The sequence below is a fragment of the Drosophila innubila genome (assembly GCF_004354385.1).
Source record: "Drosophila innubila isolate TH190305 chromosome 2L unlocalized genomic scaffold, UK_Dinn_1.0 4_B_2L, whole genome shotgun sequence".
NCBI classification, from domain to species: Eukaryota; Metazoa; Arthropoda; class Insecta; order Diptera; family Drosophilidae; genus Drosophila; species Drosophila innubila.
The window spans coordinates 15,358,427-15,378,797 of NW_022995372.1; the positions used below are offsets into that span (position 1 = coordinate 15,358,427).

At 35.8% G+C, this 20,371-nt stretch overlaps 1 protein-coding gene across 1 annotated transcript in view; it reads left to right on the top strand.

The window, feature by feature from the left end:
* The window catches only part of LOC117782117 (fibronectin type-III domain-containing protein 3A), a 69,061-nt gene extending 51,424 nt beyond the window's left edge, over nucleotides 1-17,637 (top strand). The window contains 4 exon segments of the mRNA XM_034619088.1: nucleotides 8,211-8,383; nucleotides 11,659-11,965; nucleotides 12,737-16,474; nucleotides 16,477-17,637. Of these exon segments, the coding sequence (XP_034474979.1) occupies nucleotides 8,211-8,383; nucleotides 11,659-11,965; nucleotides 12,737-16,474; nucleotides 16,477-16,544 (4,286 nt within the window). The 3' untranslated portion in view covers nucleotides 16,545-17,637.
* Nucleotides 17,638-20,371: the final 2,734 nt, after the last annotated feature.

The following is a 20,371-nucleotide window of genomic DNA, read 5'->3' on the forward strand; positions in this document are numbered from 1 at the left end:
TGCAATAACTCTACATATTTATATGAGAAAATTAGTCAGATTCATCAATTAATAATTAATTATATTAATATAATATTACTTGTAGTGCATATATTTTTAGAACTTAATAAAATATCTGATTAGATTTTATTGCTAGCTAAAAATTATTTATAAAACAGAAAAATCTAGGAAATGTAACCAGAATTCTAGGGAACTGCACAGAGGCAGATTTTTCTTGATCATCAATATATTTCACTCAATTCATCACAAAAAAAATATCGAATTAAAATACTTTTAATACTTTTAGACGATGTTGGCTTGATTTTTACTCAAAGTAATATAATCATTTATAATTTTTTTTCTATAAAAAATTTTAATATTAAATAACATTCTTTTTTTTTTAAGTAATATAACTTTTTAATTTTTTGTTTTTTGCTTAAGATATTTCAATATATTTTTATATAACTATTAAATATATTTTCATATATATCTCTACCTGAGGATTGCTTTCTTTTTGCTCAAAGTAATATAACTTTTTATTATTATATTTTTTGCTGCTAATTAATAAGTTGCTGTGTATACGGTGTGTATTTTAATTTGAATTCTCACACTCTCTGACACGCAAATCATAAAAATTAAAAATTTCAAGAGGAATTTTAAAGATATACAAAAAAGAATTAAAGAAAATAAATTAAGAATAAGATAATGCTTAGCAATTCTGAAAATCTCGCGAAGATTGACTGATAAAAACATAATTTATGCGAGAAACTCTTCTCTACAGTGCGGAACGATGGAAGATTTGCCGGCGCCATCTATTGTAGATAATTTGTAAGTTGTGTATTTATTGTAATTACTGTCAAACGCGCAAGCGAGTATGGTATGCTTGTGCGAATATGTGACAGGGTATCTCATAGCTGTGGCTACAGGGTATATTTGTAACTTGAATGCCTCCAAATGCCGCAACGTAGCTAGAAAGAAAGTGGTACTCGCAGTTGCAATTGCCATTCTAACGGCAACAGCACGCAAGCGAAATCAGTCAGTTAACTGAATGGCTAACAATAAATGTGTACAAGTGTTGGAGGAAGACAGAGAGAGGGCAAAAGAGGGAGAGAGGGAGAGAAAGACGTAGCAAACGCAGACAGAATTCGGGTAACTGCATTGCCAGCCGTTAGAGAAGTTGGCCATTTGGCATTTACCGTTACCGTTAGGCGGCGTTAGTGGCATGGCAGTTGTTGCAAGGTATTTGGGTCAGATGACGCTTAGTGTTTAAGCGCAGTCGATGCCTTCTTTATTGGCCATGACAAATTATACGATACGAAGTCGACGCTCTGTTACTTTTTTTTGCGGATTATGCAAAGGAGAAACATTTAAAAAAATATATATATGTATATATACAAAGTATTATCAAGTGAACTCGATTCGATTCGTACCCGCATGCCACACACTTACGACTTTTGGAAGTTTTAACTGCCCCAAATGTTCTAATTGGAGACGACACTTGACAATCTTGTATACACTTCCACTTCCCACACACAAACACACACACAACAGCGTAGTGTATGAGTATTCATATGAGTATTCATCCGAGTAACTCATCTCTGAGTGAATGACACGTTCAGCTCATGTTGCTGCAATTTGTTGCATGCATTCCTTAAGTGTCGTTAAGTGAACCATTGACTGACAATGCCCCACGTTGACGCCCACACACAAACACACACACAAACACACTCGCTGCTTTCCAATTGTAAAATGAGATTTAACGCTACACTCTCATCACATATACCCTGTAAACAATCCATCAATTAGATGCTGCATTATATAGTTATGTACATATTTGAGTCAGTCTAAATTAGAGATGACTTAAGCCATATTTTAAAATTCAATCAACTTAACTAATTAGGAACTATTAGCTAATGTTGTTAACATTTATTATAATATGTGTAAACATATATTGTCAGTTAAGGTCTCAATTAACTAATTGACAGATAATTTAAGTTTAAACGGATTGAATTAGTTTTAAATATATGCCAATTAAAATTTTACTAGAATATAGAAAAAGTATTACTTGATGTATAATGAGTACCTTATTAAAAGGAAACTTAAACATTCGTAAATATTAAATATAAAAAGGTTTAAGGCAAACAAAAATTATTGTAAGGAATGTAAATGATTAGGAATTAATATTAAATCTGCATTTTCTAAATTTTTGTAGACATACTAGCCCACTCTATTAGGTCTCCTAAATTGTTTGATAAAATTAGTATACCCTTTGTAAGGGTATAAAAACACCGGTTGATAATGAGAAAGCTCTCAAGCTTACTGCGCAATAGGTCGACATTTTGTTGGGTCTCTTGGCATGCCGGAATTTTCAGTAACAAAAGCAGTGATGATTCGACAAAGAATCTACTGATTTATTGAATATGCTAAAGGAATTCCAATAATTTAAATAACTTGAGTTACGAGCAAACTAAGAAGCATTTTATATAAAGATACATAGATCTAGTCAAAACCTAAGCAAACAGTTATCTAACTTTATTTAAGTAAGATAATAAGAGGAAGTGCTTAAATATCGGAAGAGTTGATACTTTCTTTAAAGATAAAGAAGCGAAGATTACAGATGACTAACGAATTCCTAGAAAATTATTGCAAACGTTGTCTTATCTCATTTATGTGCTAAAAATAGGAGGAAGTCTCTGAGTATCTAATTAAGAAAACCTTAAGAACTGGAAAGATTACGGAAGAGTGTGCAATTACTAGAAAACTAGAGCATCTTTTGCGTAATCTCAATTGTGCGCTAAAAAAAAAGGGGGCTGTTCCAAAGTATCTAAAAAAAAGAATTTATATTTTGTCCACATATGTACATATAAAAAAAAAGTCTCCGACAGAGAAAAATCAAGAAATCACTTAAGTACTCGAATGTAGAAGTCTTTGAGTATTTGAAGATATTCAAGATCAATTAAAGCCGTAGAATGTAGCCGTAGAAAATCTAGAAATTTCTGGATTTTCCATTTTTTACTCTGCATAATAAATCTTGTCTGCTTTAAAAAGGAACTTTTGTCATCATGAGAACAAAATTGTTGTGAAAGTCCCACAATAACAGCAATCCCTTTAATAAATTGTACTAGTAAAATGCCTAAAACAGGCAATGTCCGTCATCTAAATCTGAGCCCAAAATGATTAATTAAGTTGATTTGATTAATGTTCTAGAATCTAGCACACAAATTAGCGAGAGAAGAGTGAAAGAGAGAAAATGAATCTCAGACAAAGGGTGTCTAGTGTCCAATCCAACTACATAAGTAAGTGACCCCAATGCACACTAACACCTTTCGATGGGGTCATAACACGTACAGCAGCTGCCAAAATATTGAGCACACTCGCCAAAATTCGACATGGAATTTTGTGGTGCCATTTGGGCTGATTGTGAATTGTGGATTGTACAGTGTGGAGTGTGGAGTGTGGATTGTGGAGGTTTAGCGCCTTTCGGGCTATGTGACAGGTGCAAATTGTTGAATTTGGAATTTGCACGCTTGTCTAACACGCTTTCGTTGCACGTATATCAGTTGTTGTGCCCATTGTTGTTCCCACTGTTGTTGGTTTTTATTTTTTATTTTGATATATGTACATATATTCTGCAAATGTGTTGTTGTTGTTGTTATTATTGTCGGCATTTTATTTGTCTATGTCTATGTCTGCGCGGCGTCTGTTGTTGTGTTTTACTTGGCCTCGTTTTTGGGTCGAATCGTGTCGTATTGAGTTTAGTTCAGTTGAGTTGAGTTGAGTTTAGCTCCTTAGCTGTTGTTTTTGTGTGTCCTTTTTTCGTTTGTCCTTGAAGTATCCTTAACGATGTCGACAATGCTGCGGCCCTATAAATCTTGTGCCTCAAAATGGCGCAGTGTCGCCACATCGCACACGTGTTTTTCGGGGGCCTTCCACTGTGTGTGTTTGTATTGAGGCAGCCAACAGTTAAGGAAACAAATATTTTTCTCTTTTTGATATCAGCAAGCTATTCGTTTCGTGTAGCTTTACACTTTGAGAAAGAGTATATTCACACAAACGATTTGCATTTGTTTAAGAAAGATTCCAAAACTTTGATTATTCAAATGTTTATACATTAGAGAAAACCAACAGGTATGTTCTCCTTGAATAGTTAGTAATTTTATTGAAACTCGAAATATAATAATTGTAGTCGATTTTTGTGACTTAAAAAAATTAAATTTTTGACATTTAATTAGCACCGATTTTTAGAACGGTTGTTTACGAAAGCAATTCTTTTCAAACTCTCTACATATTATTGGAGCTCACCTGTCTGTGAAGTAGAAGCAAACATCTTCGACTCTTTAACTATCGTATACTTACTTAATTGGTCCACAATTTTTTTAACTAAACCATGGTAAAGTATTAAAAAAAAAATTAACTTACAATTTGGTCAGAAAATTCAATTGTAATTTGTAATAAATTATTTGATAAAGCTACACTTAAAAAAATTTTACATTACAGTGTAATACCAATTAAATTAGGAAAAGGTAATTTGCTAGCTTCCCCAGTAATACAATATTTGATAAATTTTGATACATTTATTAATATTCTGAGCACGCTGTACCCGATTATATAATTCAACAATATTATCATTAGAAACAAAAAGTTATAATTTTAGCAATTATTTCAAATGAGCGTCTAGTATAATTTTCGATCTGATAGCTACAGGGTATGCCCCCGTGAAGCTGCCTTCTCTTTATTTTGTTGTAGTCACCGTGATGGCCACTAATTGCGCTACCCTGTCCCCCCATTCGCTCTCTTCCAGCCACCCCTTGGCAATCTTGTGCATGTGCTAAAAACTTTATGAGCATTGCGACGGCGGATTAGAGAAAATAAATGGGGTCGCAAAAATTTACCATCGTTTGTCGCGGCATAAATAAAATGAATAACTCAAGTAAACTTGAAGAAGTTGCAATTTAAATAAACAAAAGGGAATAGGTGACTAGCAAATACGCTGATTGAATAGAAAAATATTAGTATGCATATAGAAACTGTTTGCAGGGCATCCTGTAGTCAGGCCACAGCTACCTGTGCTTTCTGGGGCGTGTCCGTATGCAAGGTGTGACCTTGTAAAGCAGCAGACAGCACGACAGTCTGAGTAATTGAAAGGTCGTCGTCTGTCACAGACTGGCAAAAACACTAACAATAATTATATTAATAGAAACAAAAGCAACAATGCCATGCAATTAGATAAAGGTTTATTTTATTATAAAGAAAGTGGCAAGGTTGCTGGAAATTGAATTGGAGTCGAACAGATTTAATTTAACAAAATAACTACATTAAAAAAAAAGTAAAAAATTATTAAATAAAGAAAATCGACATAATATAGCAAATTTTAATCTTTTAATTGCAAATATAAATATAATTAAATAAAACATTGTAACTAACGCCATATATAAGAAGTTTCAACTTTAGTGTAGCGCTAGAGAAAGTAATTAATAAATAAATTAGTAAAATAAATTTAGATTAAAGATGATAGTGAGGGGGTTGAGGTGTTGTGGTGGGTGGGCTGAGTTTTTGGGTTGCCTTTAAGCTGTTTAGCATTAATTAAGTTTGAGTTTAAGTGCAGACGCGACGGGAGTTTTCGTCTACCCCTTGGCAGACATTTAACTGTCTGGCCAGGTGATAAGCTCTACCAATTTCCTTTCCCTTCACCTTTTCAATACCCAACGCTTAACTAATTGCTGTCTTTTAACACTTTGGTATCCCAGTTAGAAAGTTACTTGAATTTCTTTCACTGTCTGTGGTGTCCATTTCGCCAGACATCGACGCTGATTAAATGCAAATGCGAAATGCGGAATGCGAAATGTTAAATACAAAGCGTGAAATAAGAAATGCATTCTCAGCTGTTGTTGTCGTTGTTGTTATCAACTATCGTCACTTGCACTTTGCAACGTTATGCGTCAGCGCACTAAGCCAACATTTTTACACCTAAGTGCAGTTAACATGCAGCAAATTACGGCTGGCTAAGCACTGCTGCATTTTTTGCGTGATTATTACATGTCCCCTACCCTCCCCCACCTCCCCACTCTTGAGTCATTTTCATTACGAGTACTTAGTTTGTAAATAACTATATTAAGCCCAAGTTGTGGTGACAGTCAGTCTGACTGGAAACGCGATCTCTCAGTTCTAAGCGTATTAAACCGTAAGTAAATTTATTAACTGTCTATAGATTGATATACGTTTTAAGAAATTTGAAAGAAATCATTTAAGGAATGGCTTGCATTCAACTTAATTATTTTTGATCTTAAGTAATATTAAAAATGAAATTAAAAACTAAAAATTATAGTTACTCAAGTCTACAAAATTAAATTTAAATAGCACAATGTTTTAAAGTTTATAATATTGTCAATGGTAATTTTTGAAATTTAAATGGGAGTACTGTAAAAAAGTGATGAGGATTTTAATAAGTGAATACAAAAATATGCAAAAAGAAATTTTAAAACATTTTCAAAGCCAGCGAAATACTTTAGAAAATAATTAATAGGCCGTCAAAATCTACATTTAATAACAAGCATACTTACATTTTAGTATTAATGAAATTAATTTCTATATTTTAAAAAAGTATTTTGACCTTTGTTAAACCTTAATAGAATAGAATAGAAATGCAATCTTGGCTAGACATCTGCTTATAAGATAATAACAATAACTTTGTGTGGTAACGCAGCTTTTTGGCTTTAAGTTGTCGCAGTGCATCCACAAAAATTGAACAATGATAGAAATCCACAAATCAATGGAGCGGGCTTTTCTACAAGTACTTAGTGTACGAACAAATGGAAAATGGGAAAAATAGGAGTAAATAGGAAGAGCTGCTGAATTGCAGTTGCATTGAGGCCGACAGTTTTCTTTTTATTTTTTTTTTCTTTGCCATTACATAAAAGCTTAGTTTTTTCTTGGCATTGCTGACTCTTATACTGAGGCAATGACATGCTACAATGTTGCAGCACACACAGAGTGAAAGATGGAAATGAGGCAAATGACTGCTTTCAGCTAAAGATGGGCGCGTGTCACAATTTTAACACTGTTTTTGGCAAAAATTCAAAGAATTTATTGAATCTTGTATGTCTCTAAATGTTTACTCTGATTTTTGAAATGCAACGACAGGCGAGTTGGTTTCTTGATTTTTGTGGCAGATATTTAAAGTAAAAGTATATAACAAAGTTTAAGTGAGCTTTTAGGTAATACTATAAACTCAGATTCGAAATTAACAATTGAATAAAATGTTACAAATTTTTAGATTTAAAACTAAATAGATATATAAGTTATTGAAATTTATGTCTATAGATGATCTCAACTACCTAGAAGAAAAGATTTTCACTATTGGGATTGAATTTTTCACAAATACTTAATTCATTGCGCTTTCTTTTACATGAGTTCCATTTTCATACATCTTTTTATTAAATTCTTAATTTATTTTTATTGTAAATACTGAGTTTTTCCCAAAATGAGATATAGATGATCTCATGGTCGTGTATGTTCGTCTCACGCGCTCAACTCTAACTTAAATTGGGCGTAAAGTAAGGGGGAAAAGAATGATAGAAGCACGGACCTTGAGCCCACGATAACTCTCTCCAACAATGGGAATAGCCGCCTGTGATCTGTGCCAAGAAAGTGGCAGACATATGAATTAGTAGTGCTCATGCACATGTGACAATTGACCAGCAAACTGCCAAAAGAAATGTTCCCATCATTCAACTGACCAACATGAGCTCAACATTTATTAAAGTCTATTTTTTTTTAAGGGTTATCATTAATGGGAATAATATTTAATTGCGTAGAAAAAGTTTAGCTGCATGAAAAGTTGGGTTTTTTAATTTATCTTTTTTTTTCTTTCTTTTCTCTGGTGGAATATTTGGCAACATCTGTCACATGAGTTAAGCAACGGCCATATTTTGCTTGGCAGCAACACACATTATGACCCAGACATGCATCTCTCTTTCTCTATGTGTGTGTAACTATTAAGCTCTCATATATACATATATCTGTATATACAAAGCTGCGATGGCATCGTTGTCGCTGTCGCCTCGTTGGCGCCATGACTTGATGCTACATCCGCATATATGTATGCATATTCTAGCCATCCCAAAAAATGTATTATGGGGTACAGTACAGAATTTCTCGCAACTCAACTCAACTCAACCAAACTGAACTTAACTCTTATCTTCCTTCTCTTCTCTCTTGTGTTTTATTTGCAGGTCCAACACCCGTTCAAATGGTTTCCCACAATCGCCCGCCACCGACAATGACGGTGCCGGTTCAGGTACCGCCGTACGTCAACGAGAACGGAACATTAACCCACGTGGTGCTGCCACCGCAACAATACCAGCAATTGCATCCCGGACAGGCTCATCTGCATCCAGCACCATTTGTAAGTGCATACAAAATTCTATACATTTTATCAAAATATATTAAAATTTAACAATTACCATCTTGCTTTAAACAAGTACTTTCAAAAGGATTGAAAAACTTTAAAATTTGATAATTTTGGGACATCTTAGATTCTGTTATTTATTTCCACAATAGAATATCTGATAACATAATTCCTTCATTCGGGAAAATATATAGAATACATTTTTCTAATTTTAGTTGTGTATAGTGATTTACTCTTAAGCTCCCTTGAAACATGCTATAAATTATAAAAGTTTATTTAAATTTTGTGATTTGTGTGTTTTCTATACGTTTCGTTTCTTTTCTTTTGTACCGATCTTTATATTTAAGACCCTTGAAATATGTCTTCATACCTCAAATTTTCCGCCAGGGAGATGATATATTTGTATTTTTCAAGCAATCTATAAATCATAATATTTTGATAAAACGACCCATTAAATAAGTAATAACTACTTACTTTCAATATTATGAACATACGTTAAATGAAAAGTGTGCTTTTGAAGATTTTACACAGCAAAAATCAATTTGAAAATAAAACTCCTGATTTTAGTACGTATACAGGATACAATTGTGACTGTGTATGTGAACCTTTTAGTCGCGCCTGGCCACAATTGACACCTATGTAAATATACACACACTTTACATATTACATTTGTTTACCGTTTAAAATGAGAGGTCAACAGCGTGTGTGCAGCATGTTGTAAAATTGACAGATAATTGAACGCCAATCAGTAAGAGCAATTACAACAGTACTAGCAAGCACAATACTAATTGCATTTTCCAGTGAAATGGACAGTGGCATAAATAAAATACATACATATATATGTACGTATGTGATATACTTCATATGAATATTCCAATTATTCATTGTGCGATGCAACATTTTCAGCAAACAAACCAGATCCGGCTGAGGCACTTCAGCTAAACTTTTTCCTGGAATCAGCGCCATGTCTGGGTTTTTACCCAAGTAGTTTTTAATTTTACAATGCAACTTGTTGTTTGTCGCCAGAGCAGCTACTTAAACTATTAAAAATGCAAATTTGCAAAGGCATTTTGCAAATGCAAAACAACGTGAAAACTTTTTCTAAAAGTAGTAAAAAAAAAATAGCAATTCTAAATATTAGCAATATTAAAATTACTTTGCAAGTATTTTGCTAGTTTGTAGTGTCTTTGAATATTTTGCATTTATAATTATTTTTACGAGTACTGACGTAATTGTAATAAAGGGGTAAGAAAGGGTTAAAAAGGGAAGTTTATAGTTTTATGCAAATTTAGCGGAATACACCGTAGGAGACAGAACTTTTCAGCTTAGGTCTAATAATGTATTACGTACGATTAGCACACAATAATTATAATGTTTGCAACAGTCAAACTCTATTTTTTATTCAACATTTTTTAAAATAATAATTCATAAAAAATGATATCCCGTAATTCGGAATCAGCATAATTTGATGTGCATATCCTTGAAAGAGAAACCTAATCATGTTCTTACCCACGAAAATGAAACACAGAAAGTTATTAAAGAAACTTTTCTTCATAGAATGGGTATGCCTGAGTGGCGCCACCTAGCGTGCACAGCTTGCAGCGAGCTGTAAAATAAGTTCTGTGTTTTTATGCGATCGTAAAGAAATTTTAAGCTTAGATGAATAGTACGAGTATAGTAACATTTTTTAATACTTTTTATATAACTGCCAAGGCTGCATTTAACTTCATTGCCAACAATTTCATCCTAAGATGTATGTACACTCTAATGTATGTACATTTTACATACATGTGTATGTGTGTGTGAACGTCACGCTTTGTTGCTGAAATGAAAGTGGCAACGGTGGCGTAGATAGTTATTTTCTTGACTAAATTTACAACATGACTGTGTGGCAGCCACAAATTTAATGAGGCAAATTCCAGCTTCCGCTTGTACTTGTGTCGAAATGTGAATAAAATTTGATTGTATGCTAATTTGAATGGTCACAATCTTGTTGTAGTATTATTATGTAACACGAATAACAACAACTACAAACTTCCACATCTAGTTGAAGACAGCATTTTGCATGCATCCAACCACATATATGTAAATTTTAACATTGTTTTTTTTATTTCACGACAAAAATCTAATTTACTTTGACCCATCTTTTAATATATGTATTAACGGTAGATAAATCTAAACGTATGCAAGAAAATCGGCAAAGTTATTAATTTTTTGCGAAACTTTTTTGATTTGGTTTAGTCATAGATCTCGGAAACTTGGATAATGTATAGTTTATTTGGTGGTAAATGCTTAAAAGCCGTTACCACAGTCGTTTACAGCAACAACAATTTACTTGATTGCAAAAAAAGGAAAAATACCAACAATTGCCACATAAAGCATGATAATATCATAATTTTAGAACCAGTTTGTGCAATTCGTGAATGTTACATGTGGGCGACAAAAAGACAGATATTTTTGCTATCACTTTTGTCACAAATGCAATTTTATTTTATTTTTATTTTTTCGTATAATCAAACAATTTTTGTAATTACATGCCGCAAAATTGCTCAATACAAATTCAAATGCGCGCGCAGCGTTTATTAAAGTCACTCAACTGTTACGCAGCTGTTGCGTAAAATAGGTACAGTGTGACCAGTGAAAAAAATTCGCTGACAAAAATATACTAAGTAATTGGATTATTTTATTTACATTAAAAACAGTAACTGTTGTAAAACTGAAAAAAAGGTAGTTAATAAATTTATATTTAATTTAATTTTTAATTTAAACCAATATTTCAAAGAAGTTTGAATTAAAAAACTTCAAATGCATAACAACCAGTTAACAGTGCAATTTGAGCACAACAGCGGCTTAACATTGTTCTAACATACTACAAAAGTAATTGTAATTTGTGAAAGAACAAAATAAAAACATTAGAAATTAGAAAATGATTTGCGATGTGTCATATATATTTAACGGATGTGGGGGAATGTTAACTAAAAATAACCATCTGGCATATGGTGAAAATTAAAGGCATCGGCAATAGAAGATAAGACTTAGATGCTTTTTGAACAATTCTTATCAGTTGAAAGACATTTGTGGTGTTCCGAGTATTTAAAGTTTTTCATTGACGTGGTAATATTTGGCATAAACACACTGCAATTATAATGCCGCAAGAAACTGAAGTAACAACGACCACGTCAACAACCAGAAAAGTTGTCATTAAAGTATAAATCTTGGCAGTATATGTAAATGTTAATAATTGTAATTAATTCACTTTTTTTAATTTACAGATAAGCGCCAATGGCACATCGCATTTTTATACTCCCATGCCTGGATATCCGCCCGGACCAGGGCCGGCGGGTAATGGACCACCCCACTATCATATGCCACCGCCGCCGCCGCCGCCAGGAGCGCAACAGCAGCAGCAACAACAACAACAACAGCCCACATCTTTAGGAAGCGGCGGAGGAGCTGCGCCAACGCCACAGCCGCATTTACATTCCCCGCACTCGCCATCGCCGCCCAACTATAGAGACGAGCGGAGTCAAAGACAGCACACGAAATTGCTGCGAAAACTGGAAAAGCAGCGAGAGCTGAGTAAGTGATAATTACTATTCCAAAATCAGAGCTGGAAAAATTGAATATTAAATATTAAATAAATATATGCTTTTAAACCAAAATTGACTTAACTCAAATTTATTATTGTAGTATTTAATTATCACAAAATCATTTTGAAACCAGTTAAAATTGTTTTTTTTTTTAAATCGATTATCATTAAGTTTATTTCTAGCATTAACTTTTAGAACAAATTTAAAAAAAATAACTAGGTTTCACTAAAGACAACTAGCACTTTATATCACTAAATTCCACAACCACTAAATGTAAATAATCCTATATAGAAACATAGCCTTAAATATTGAAGTGGGAAACAATTCTTAACTAATATAATAGTTTATTAATTCTATTTACTCGAGTGTTTCTGGCAATACATAAATATTCGATCGAAGAACAAGTAGTATAGCACCAAATGGAATTTTCATCACCACTAATTTTATTTAAGTTGTGATTTTCATCAGCACTAATAGTTTATTTGAAAATTGTCATCAATACTAAATTATATTTTGAAATTTTCACCAACAATATATATATATATATATATATATATATATATATATATATATATTTTATTTTTGAGTTATGATTTTCATATTTACCAAATATTTAATTCATAATTTTCTGCTTCACTAAATATTCTAATAGCTATATTTGAATAATTAATTTGAAAGCATATTATTAATCACTATTCCCATCTCTCTGTATATAACAAAGTATAATTCAATATTAATCTATTATTCCAATCCTGCCCAGATTCTGCCTTGTCCACGCCCACACACTCGCCTTCGCCGCGACGCAGTGACATCAATGGACATCACAACAACAACATTCCAATGGCACAACATATGCACAACAATGGACGCCGTCTACCACAACAACAACAGCAACAGCTGCAACAACAACAACAGCAACAACGCAATGGCCACGTTCCCAACTCAATGGGGCAGCAGATGATGATGACAGGTGCCCCCTCCAGCTCCTTGCAGCGCACAGGCAGCAGCGTCGGAGGCGCCAGTTCTGTGGGCACCTCCGAGGATGGCGAGGATAACTCCAGCTTGGCAGCCGAGGAGGAAGATGAGGAGGATTATCAAGCGACCATTGTGGAACAAATATCGGCAATTGAGAAGCCCGAAGTAATCGATGTCAGCTCGCGTGCAGCCAAGATCATCTGGGTATCGCCAGCCATAACGGATGCAATGCTGGTGGATCTGCAGGAGTTGCGTTACCAGGTGCTGCTCAGCGACACTGGCAAACAGTGCAAATACAAGAGTCTGTATCGTGGCGAGGCCTATGAATGCATTGTCCAGGATCTGCAGCCAGGACAGGAGTATCTGGTGCGTCTGCAGGTGCACTACAAGCAGCTCCAGGGTGGCGTCAGTGAGCCCACCGAGTTCAAGACACCGCCATGTGAACCCGATCAACCATTGCCACCGAAACTCGTTTCACGCACCAAGAGTTCCATTAATCTGCGCTGGGCAGCACCAGCCTTCAATGGCGCCTCCATTCAACACTATCTGCTGGAGTACGATGAGGGGCGTGGCAATGCGCTGCAGTTTGTGGAGCTGGCCAAGACGAAGGCCAAGCATTATGTGATCAGCAAGCTGCAGCCAACAACTGTTTATAGTTTCCGCCTGGCGGCGGTCAATGAGATCGGCCAATCGATATACTCTCAGGTGATTAGCTACAGCACCGCTGGCAATCCACCCACATGCCCCAAGGCACCACAATTGCAATCGTGCACGTCCAGCTCGTTGCGTCTCATTTGGGATCGCCGCAGTCAGGATGGGGAGTTTCTGTTGCAGATGCAGGATGCAGATACGGGACATGGCTATATGAATAGCTACAAGGGCAGCGACACACATTACGAGTGCCTCCAGCTGCGTCGTGCCACCAGCTATCAGTTCCGCCTGCGGGCGGAGAATGAGGCGGGCGTTTCACCCTGGTCAACGGAGGTCAGCTACAGCACGGCATCCGAGCGTCCGGGGCGACCGGGTAAACCACATGCCAAGGGTAAAATCCATGGCACACACTTCAAGGCGCGTTGGGAAGCACCCGCGGATACGGGTGGTGCTGATATCTTGCGTTATCATTTGGAACTTGGCGCCGGCTCGATCTTTGAGCGGATTTACTCGGGCAACGAAACGGAGGCGATGTGTGAACGTCTGCAGCCAGGTACCACCTACCAGTTGCGTGCCTGCTGTGAGGGACCTGCTGGCCAGAGTCCCTTCTCCGACATTGGCAATGTGACGACGGAGGCAGTGCCACCGGGTGCCCCACCACCGCCCCACTGCGATGCGCCGGCCACGCCCTATGCCGCCCTGTTGCGTCTCAGCCAGCCGGAGTATAATGGCGGTGCCCAGGTGCTGGAGTTTGAGGCGCAGCTGCGTCAACTGGATATGCCGGCGAAGAGCGTGTATCGCGGTAAGCAGGATTACTTTGTGGCACAGCAACTGCTGCCCGGTGGCATCTACGAGGTGCAGGCACGTGCCATCAATCGCATCGGTGCCGGCAACTGGTCACAGTGGTTGCGTTTCACAGCGGCCGCCGCACCACCCGGCTGTCCCCAATCCCTGCAAGTGGTGGTCAAATCGGCGACGCACCTGAGTGTCTGTTGGCAGCCGCCAATGGAGTTGAATGGTTCCGCTGTCAGCGGTTACTGTTTGCAGAGCGTCAGTCAGCCATGTGAGGAGTTGGAAGTGGAGCCAGCCAGCACACAGTTCCATGGTTGCTACCAGGGAGCACAGACCAATGCGGAGCTGCGCAATCTGATGCCCTACACACGTTACTTTCTGCGTGTGCTGGCCAGCAATGCAGCCGGAGCGGGTTCCCCCACGGATGTGGTGTGTGTGGCGACGCCGGCAGCGGTGCCGGGTGCACCACAGATGCAGGGATACGAGTTCACCGCCCGGGAGGTGACACTCAACTGGACACAGCCGGCAACGCATGGTGCTGAGATTTCCAACTATAACATTGAGTATGGCGAAAGAACGATTGCTACTCCGGATGCCTGCACACGGTATACAATTGTCGAGCTGACGCCGGAGACGAGCTACAAGTTCCGTGTGCAGGCGGTGAATGCAATGGGAGCGGGAACATTTAGTGCCTATGCGAAGCTAACAACGCAACCGGCGCCACCAGCACCACCCAAACTGGAGTGCAGCGGTGCCGGTCACAACTACATCAAGCTCAAGTGGAGCAGTGACAGTGGCCGGACAAATGCCAGCAGTGGAACTGGATCAACTGGAGCAGGAGTTCCGAATTCCGCTGCCGACTTTACCAAGTACTTTGTGGAGATGTATGTGGCGAGGGCCAAGCAATTCCAGAGCGTCTACGCGGGCACGAATAGCATGTGCAAGGTGCACAAGTTGCAGGAGCGAAGCAGCTACACATTCCGCATCTATGCGCACACGGATCGTGCCGGTGATGGTGACTATTCCGAGGAGTATGTGTTCGAGACGAGCGCCACATTGCCGGCGAACATCAAGGCACCGCGGGTCATCCACGAGAGCAGCGTCTGTCTGTTGGATCAGGCCGGACAGCTGGCCATGCAATTGACCCTGGAGTGGCAGCACTCGAAGAACAATTTCCATGATCGTGTCGAGTATCAGCTGCAATATGCCATCGTGTCCGTCGACATGGAATCCACCGAGTCCCCCAAGGCACGTGGCAATAGCGAGAGTACGCCAATTGCCCTGAGCAATCAGGAGTATCGTCAATTGTATCGCGGCACCGAGACCAAGTTCACCATTGATAATCTGTCAGCGGGCAGCTGTTATCAATTCCGTGTGTGTGCGGTGCGTGTCACAGCCAGTGGTGAATTGTTTCCGGGTCAGCCGTCGACGGCACTGCGCTACAAGGTGCCCAGTGAGCTAAGTCCGAGCACCACAACAGCCTGTCACCATTTGCATGGAGCCACAGCAGTGATGCCGGCGAACACAACCATACAACGTAGCAGTCGCAAATTGTCGACGGGCAACAATAGCAACAGTGGTGTCCATTTGAGATCCGTTAGTGCGTCGGCCATAACGGGCAGCAGTGGAGTTGGCGCTGATCCTCAAGCGATTGGTCGCTTGCAGCATGAGTTGTCCAGCTTGAATGCATGTGGCGATCCATTGCATCATCATCATCATCACCATCATCATCATCACCAACAGCAGCAGCAGCAGCAGCAACAGCAAATGTATCCCGTTGACATGCAGGACTCCTCAGCAACCTCCAGCTCTACATTATTGCAGCGGGGCAACAGCAGCAATGTGGCAACCGTTGCTGGTCATCACATGCATCATCAGCATCATATGCATCACTCCCATCATATGCATCATGCGCATTATACACACTCCACGGCAGGAACCAACACATTGAGCACTCCTGCAAATGGCATGCAACATGGAGTGGGAGCAGCAGGAGGAGGAGGTGTTGTGAGACGTGTCGTCTCCAGGATGACAACGTTGTATTGCAATCGCAAGCGTTTAACGGATCAACAGAAGGCCGTCTTTTTGTGGTATCCTTTGTGTTTGTCACCTTCCTGGTTGCCATGCTGGTGCACATGCTCTGGGGTTAACAATGGATACAAAAAAAAAAATGATACAAATATAAGATGCAAATGAAGTTAAAGCTTAAATTGCAGTTGGAGTTGCTATAAATTTAAAGCACACTTGATGTTTTATGTCTCAAATAAGTGATTGTCGATTGCCTAGTAATTACACATGTATTTGTATTTTTATATATACTTTATCTATGTATATGTAAAAGCAACAACAACCTGTAAATTGTCTAAACAGACACACACACACACAAACACTCACACCAATACATCTATAACTGCAACAAGAACTGTATTAAATGTACACACAAAGTAATGGAGTACTATAAAGAATATGATAAACTTTTTTGCCGATAAACAATTGAACAATTTAAATGAAAATTATATTCATATATACATACATACATATATACACTGAATAGCTATGCATAAATGTTTGTATTTACTTAAAAATGATAATATATATAAACTAATTGTTACTAAACTGAATCACAAACATATGCTTTCTATGTATAAATAATTAACACACACACACACACACACAAATCTCTCCATTATGTGCTATAGCATTTTGTGCAACAACAAATTCTCAATGTAACATATTACCAACAACAACTGTAAGCTTAACCAACAATTAAAAAAAAAAGCGCTTTTCAAACTGTTTAACTTCACTCTTGTTGCCTGTATATATGTATGTATGTGCTACACTACACATATACAGATGCATATGAATCTGTGTATGCATGTTACTAAAGCTAATGAATAAAAAATTGTTAAATGCGAATCATATTACGAAAAATGTATGAATTTATTAGATTCTATTCCTAGTATACTACTGATAACTAACAGTATACTATAAATTTATATGTATATTGTATCTGTATCCAAATGTAAAACCATGAAAAATACGAGTACACAACATTAATTGTACAATTTGTCCTCTCAGATTTGCCAATCGCTAGATATCTTATTATTCATTCTCCCTCTCCAAATAAAAAAATGAAAATCCCAACTGTTTTCCATTTCCAGGCAATGTTAAACAGCGCAAAATGCTTCCTTCATTCTTCACAAAACTTTTCATACGAAAATATATAATATATACCCCCAAAAAGTGTATTATGATAAACATTATAAAGAAAAGAAAACAAAACAATTACCATTCAAGCAGCCAGAGTTAAATGGCTGCTATAAAAAGAAAATAAATTGTACTAACCAATTATTCCAGAGCTTACATGAAAATGTTGTCGGTATTAAAGTCATGTTATTGCAAAATTGCCAAAAATAATTAAATTTGGTCAATTTTTGACTCTGCATGTGCGTGCTATACCATATATGGACATAGCCCCAAATCCCAACTAAACAAAGCTCTCAAAATACACATACACACACTCACTTATAAAAAAAAAATACACACTATACAACAAAATACACATTAAAAGAGAAAATATACTATATATTTCCAAGTGATTATATATTATATTTTCTTTTGCATGTTTATAAATATATTTTTTACACAAAAATCAAAAGAAAACAAAAAAAACGATGAAAATATTTAGTACATATATGTGTATATATATATGTATATATATATGTTTATATATGTATATATATATATATATATATATGTATATATATATATATATGAGAATATATTTGAAATTTATAGCCTAATGCAACGCAAAGTGATTTATATTCCAATTATTATTATTTTTCTAAATAAATAAATTAATGTAATCGTTTCTTTCCATAGTTTAATATATATAAAATCTAAAGAATAAATTAAAAACGAAAAAAAAAAACAATGAAAAGAAAACACAACATGTATGTTTACAACGGTAAATGGTTACAATATATAAACGTATACATATATACAGATATATATTAGCAAATTACTGTACTCTTTGTCGATTTATTTGTTTATTATACATACATACTTACATATATGTAATACAATGCAACAAATTATACAATTTATTTGCAAGAGTATACATATATATGAATCATTTCAAATAAATGCGATATACAAATACCTTACCTTCCATTTGACTTTATTTATATTTGAATTTGTAATGTAAGTATCTATGAATCGTTGATTGATTAATAATATAAAACTTCAAGTGAACAAAACGCTTGTCAAATTAAAAACAAATATATAATTGCTCGTTTTATTTTTTGTGCAAATAACATTCTTTTTATTATTTTTTATTTATGTACTTGTCTGTATTTACTACTTTTTTTCGGCGCTTATTTACTTGATATCCCGTCACAAAGTTCAGAATATTTTACAAAACATTTTCTTATTTTGTAAAATCTAATTAGAAAATGATTTCAGTTTTTAGCTATTGTTCTTGTATTGTATTGTATTGTATTTTTTTTAAACTTTTTTGTTTAGTGTAGGAGTTTAATGCTTAGTTTCTTCTATGTTCGTTTAAAAGCCAGGACACTGAACAGTATTTAATTTATCAATTAGTCTGTGACTACAGTTGCCTACAAGTTTCATGTTTTAATGTGTATTATTTGTGTGCGTACTTAAAACGTTATAACTTTATATTTTTTGTTATTATTAACAAGTATCCATTGTGCGATTTTTAGTTTCATCAAATCGGACCATTTACGGAATTAATATTTGCTGTAGGAACATGTCTTTTCGAATAATTCTTAAATGCTATTTTAGCTGACACTGATCAATTTCCAATCGGACGTTGTTTTATTCGTTGATATGTAGATTTTAAATACTAGTCAATGCTTGACCTTGATTCGATTCTGATTCGAACTGAAATGATTAATAAAAAAATTAAAGACTTTGAATACCAGTAGCTAACTAAAAAATTTCCATAATAATGGGATGATTAAAATTGGAATAATTTCCATGTTTGAATAAGTGAAATAAATCTGCTTATTTAAATAATTCGATAACTAATTATGATATTATTAGGATCGGATTAATATTATTAGGATCTTGGCTTGAGAAATAGCATTATAATTTGATATACTCGTAGATAACATTTTAAGTACCTATTGTATTGTATATTTTTTTGTGTTTTTGTGTTATTTGATTAGTGCTACTGCAGGTAATGGTAAGCAGTTTATCGGTTTTTTGGTTTTTTATAAATCTAAGACTTGTAACCATATGCAATGCCTTAAAACTTTAAACTCATCTAAAATTTAGTATGCATACGCATTATTTATTCTACAAATACATATACTAAATGTTATAGACGCTAAAATCATTATCGATATTATTCAATTCGTTTGTTTGTTTGTTGTGTTGCTTAAAATCGGTGTATAAAATTTGTGGTGTATGCTTTGCGTTTGCTAGCCTCGACTAACTTCAAAAATCCTTGTCACAAATCCATTTCAGAAATTAACAATTTAACACAGCGCTTTCCTAAATACAATGTTCATCCAAAACTTATGCCTTATGCATACATACATATAAATTGATGTATATTCATATAACAATCATTTGGTTATTTATAGTTGCATACAAAAAATATTTATTATGCTAAGGCAACTTTCAACATCGATATGGGATAGTTTAATAGGTATTTGGTATTTGGTATCGTATTTAAATCGAAGTATTTTTTACCCCTGCAGCGAATATTATAAATTAGATTGGATATATGCAAATTATAAAGGTAATGAGCTTTCGAAATAGCTGTCAAACGAATAAGCTGCAAGGGTATTAAATAGTCGGTTTAAATGCAATCACATGATATGTGGCTGGGATTGAAGCAATAACAAATTTGTTAAAGTTCTGTGCAATAATATGATTGAGGAGATCTTGGGATATTGATTATGACAACATCATGTTGCATCTATGCAGATATATATCATATATCTGT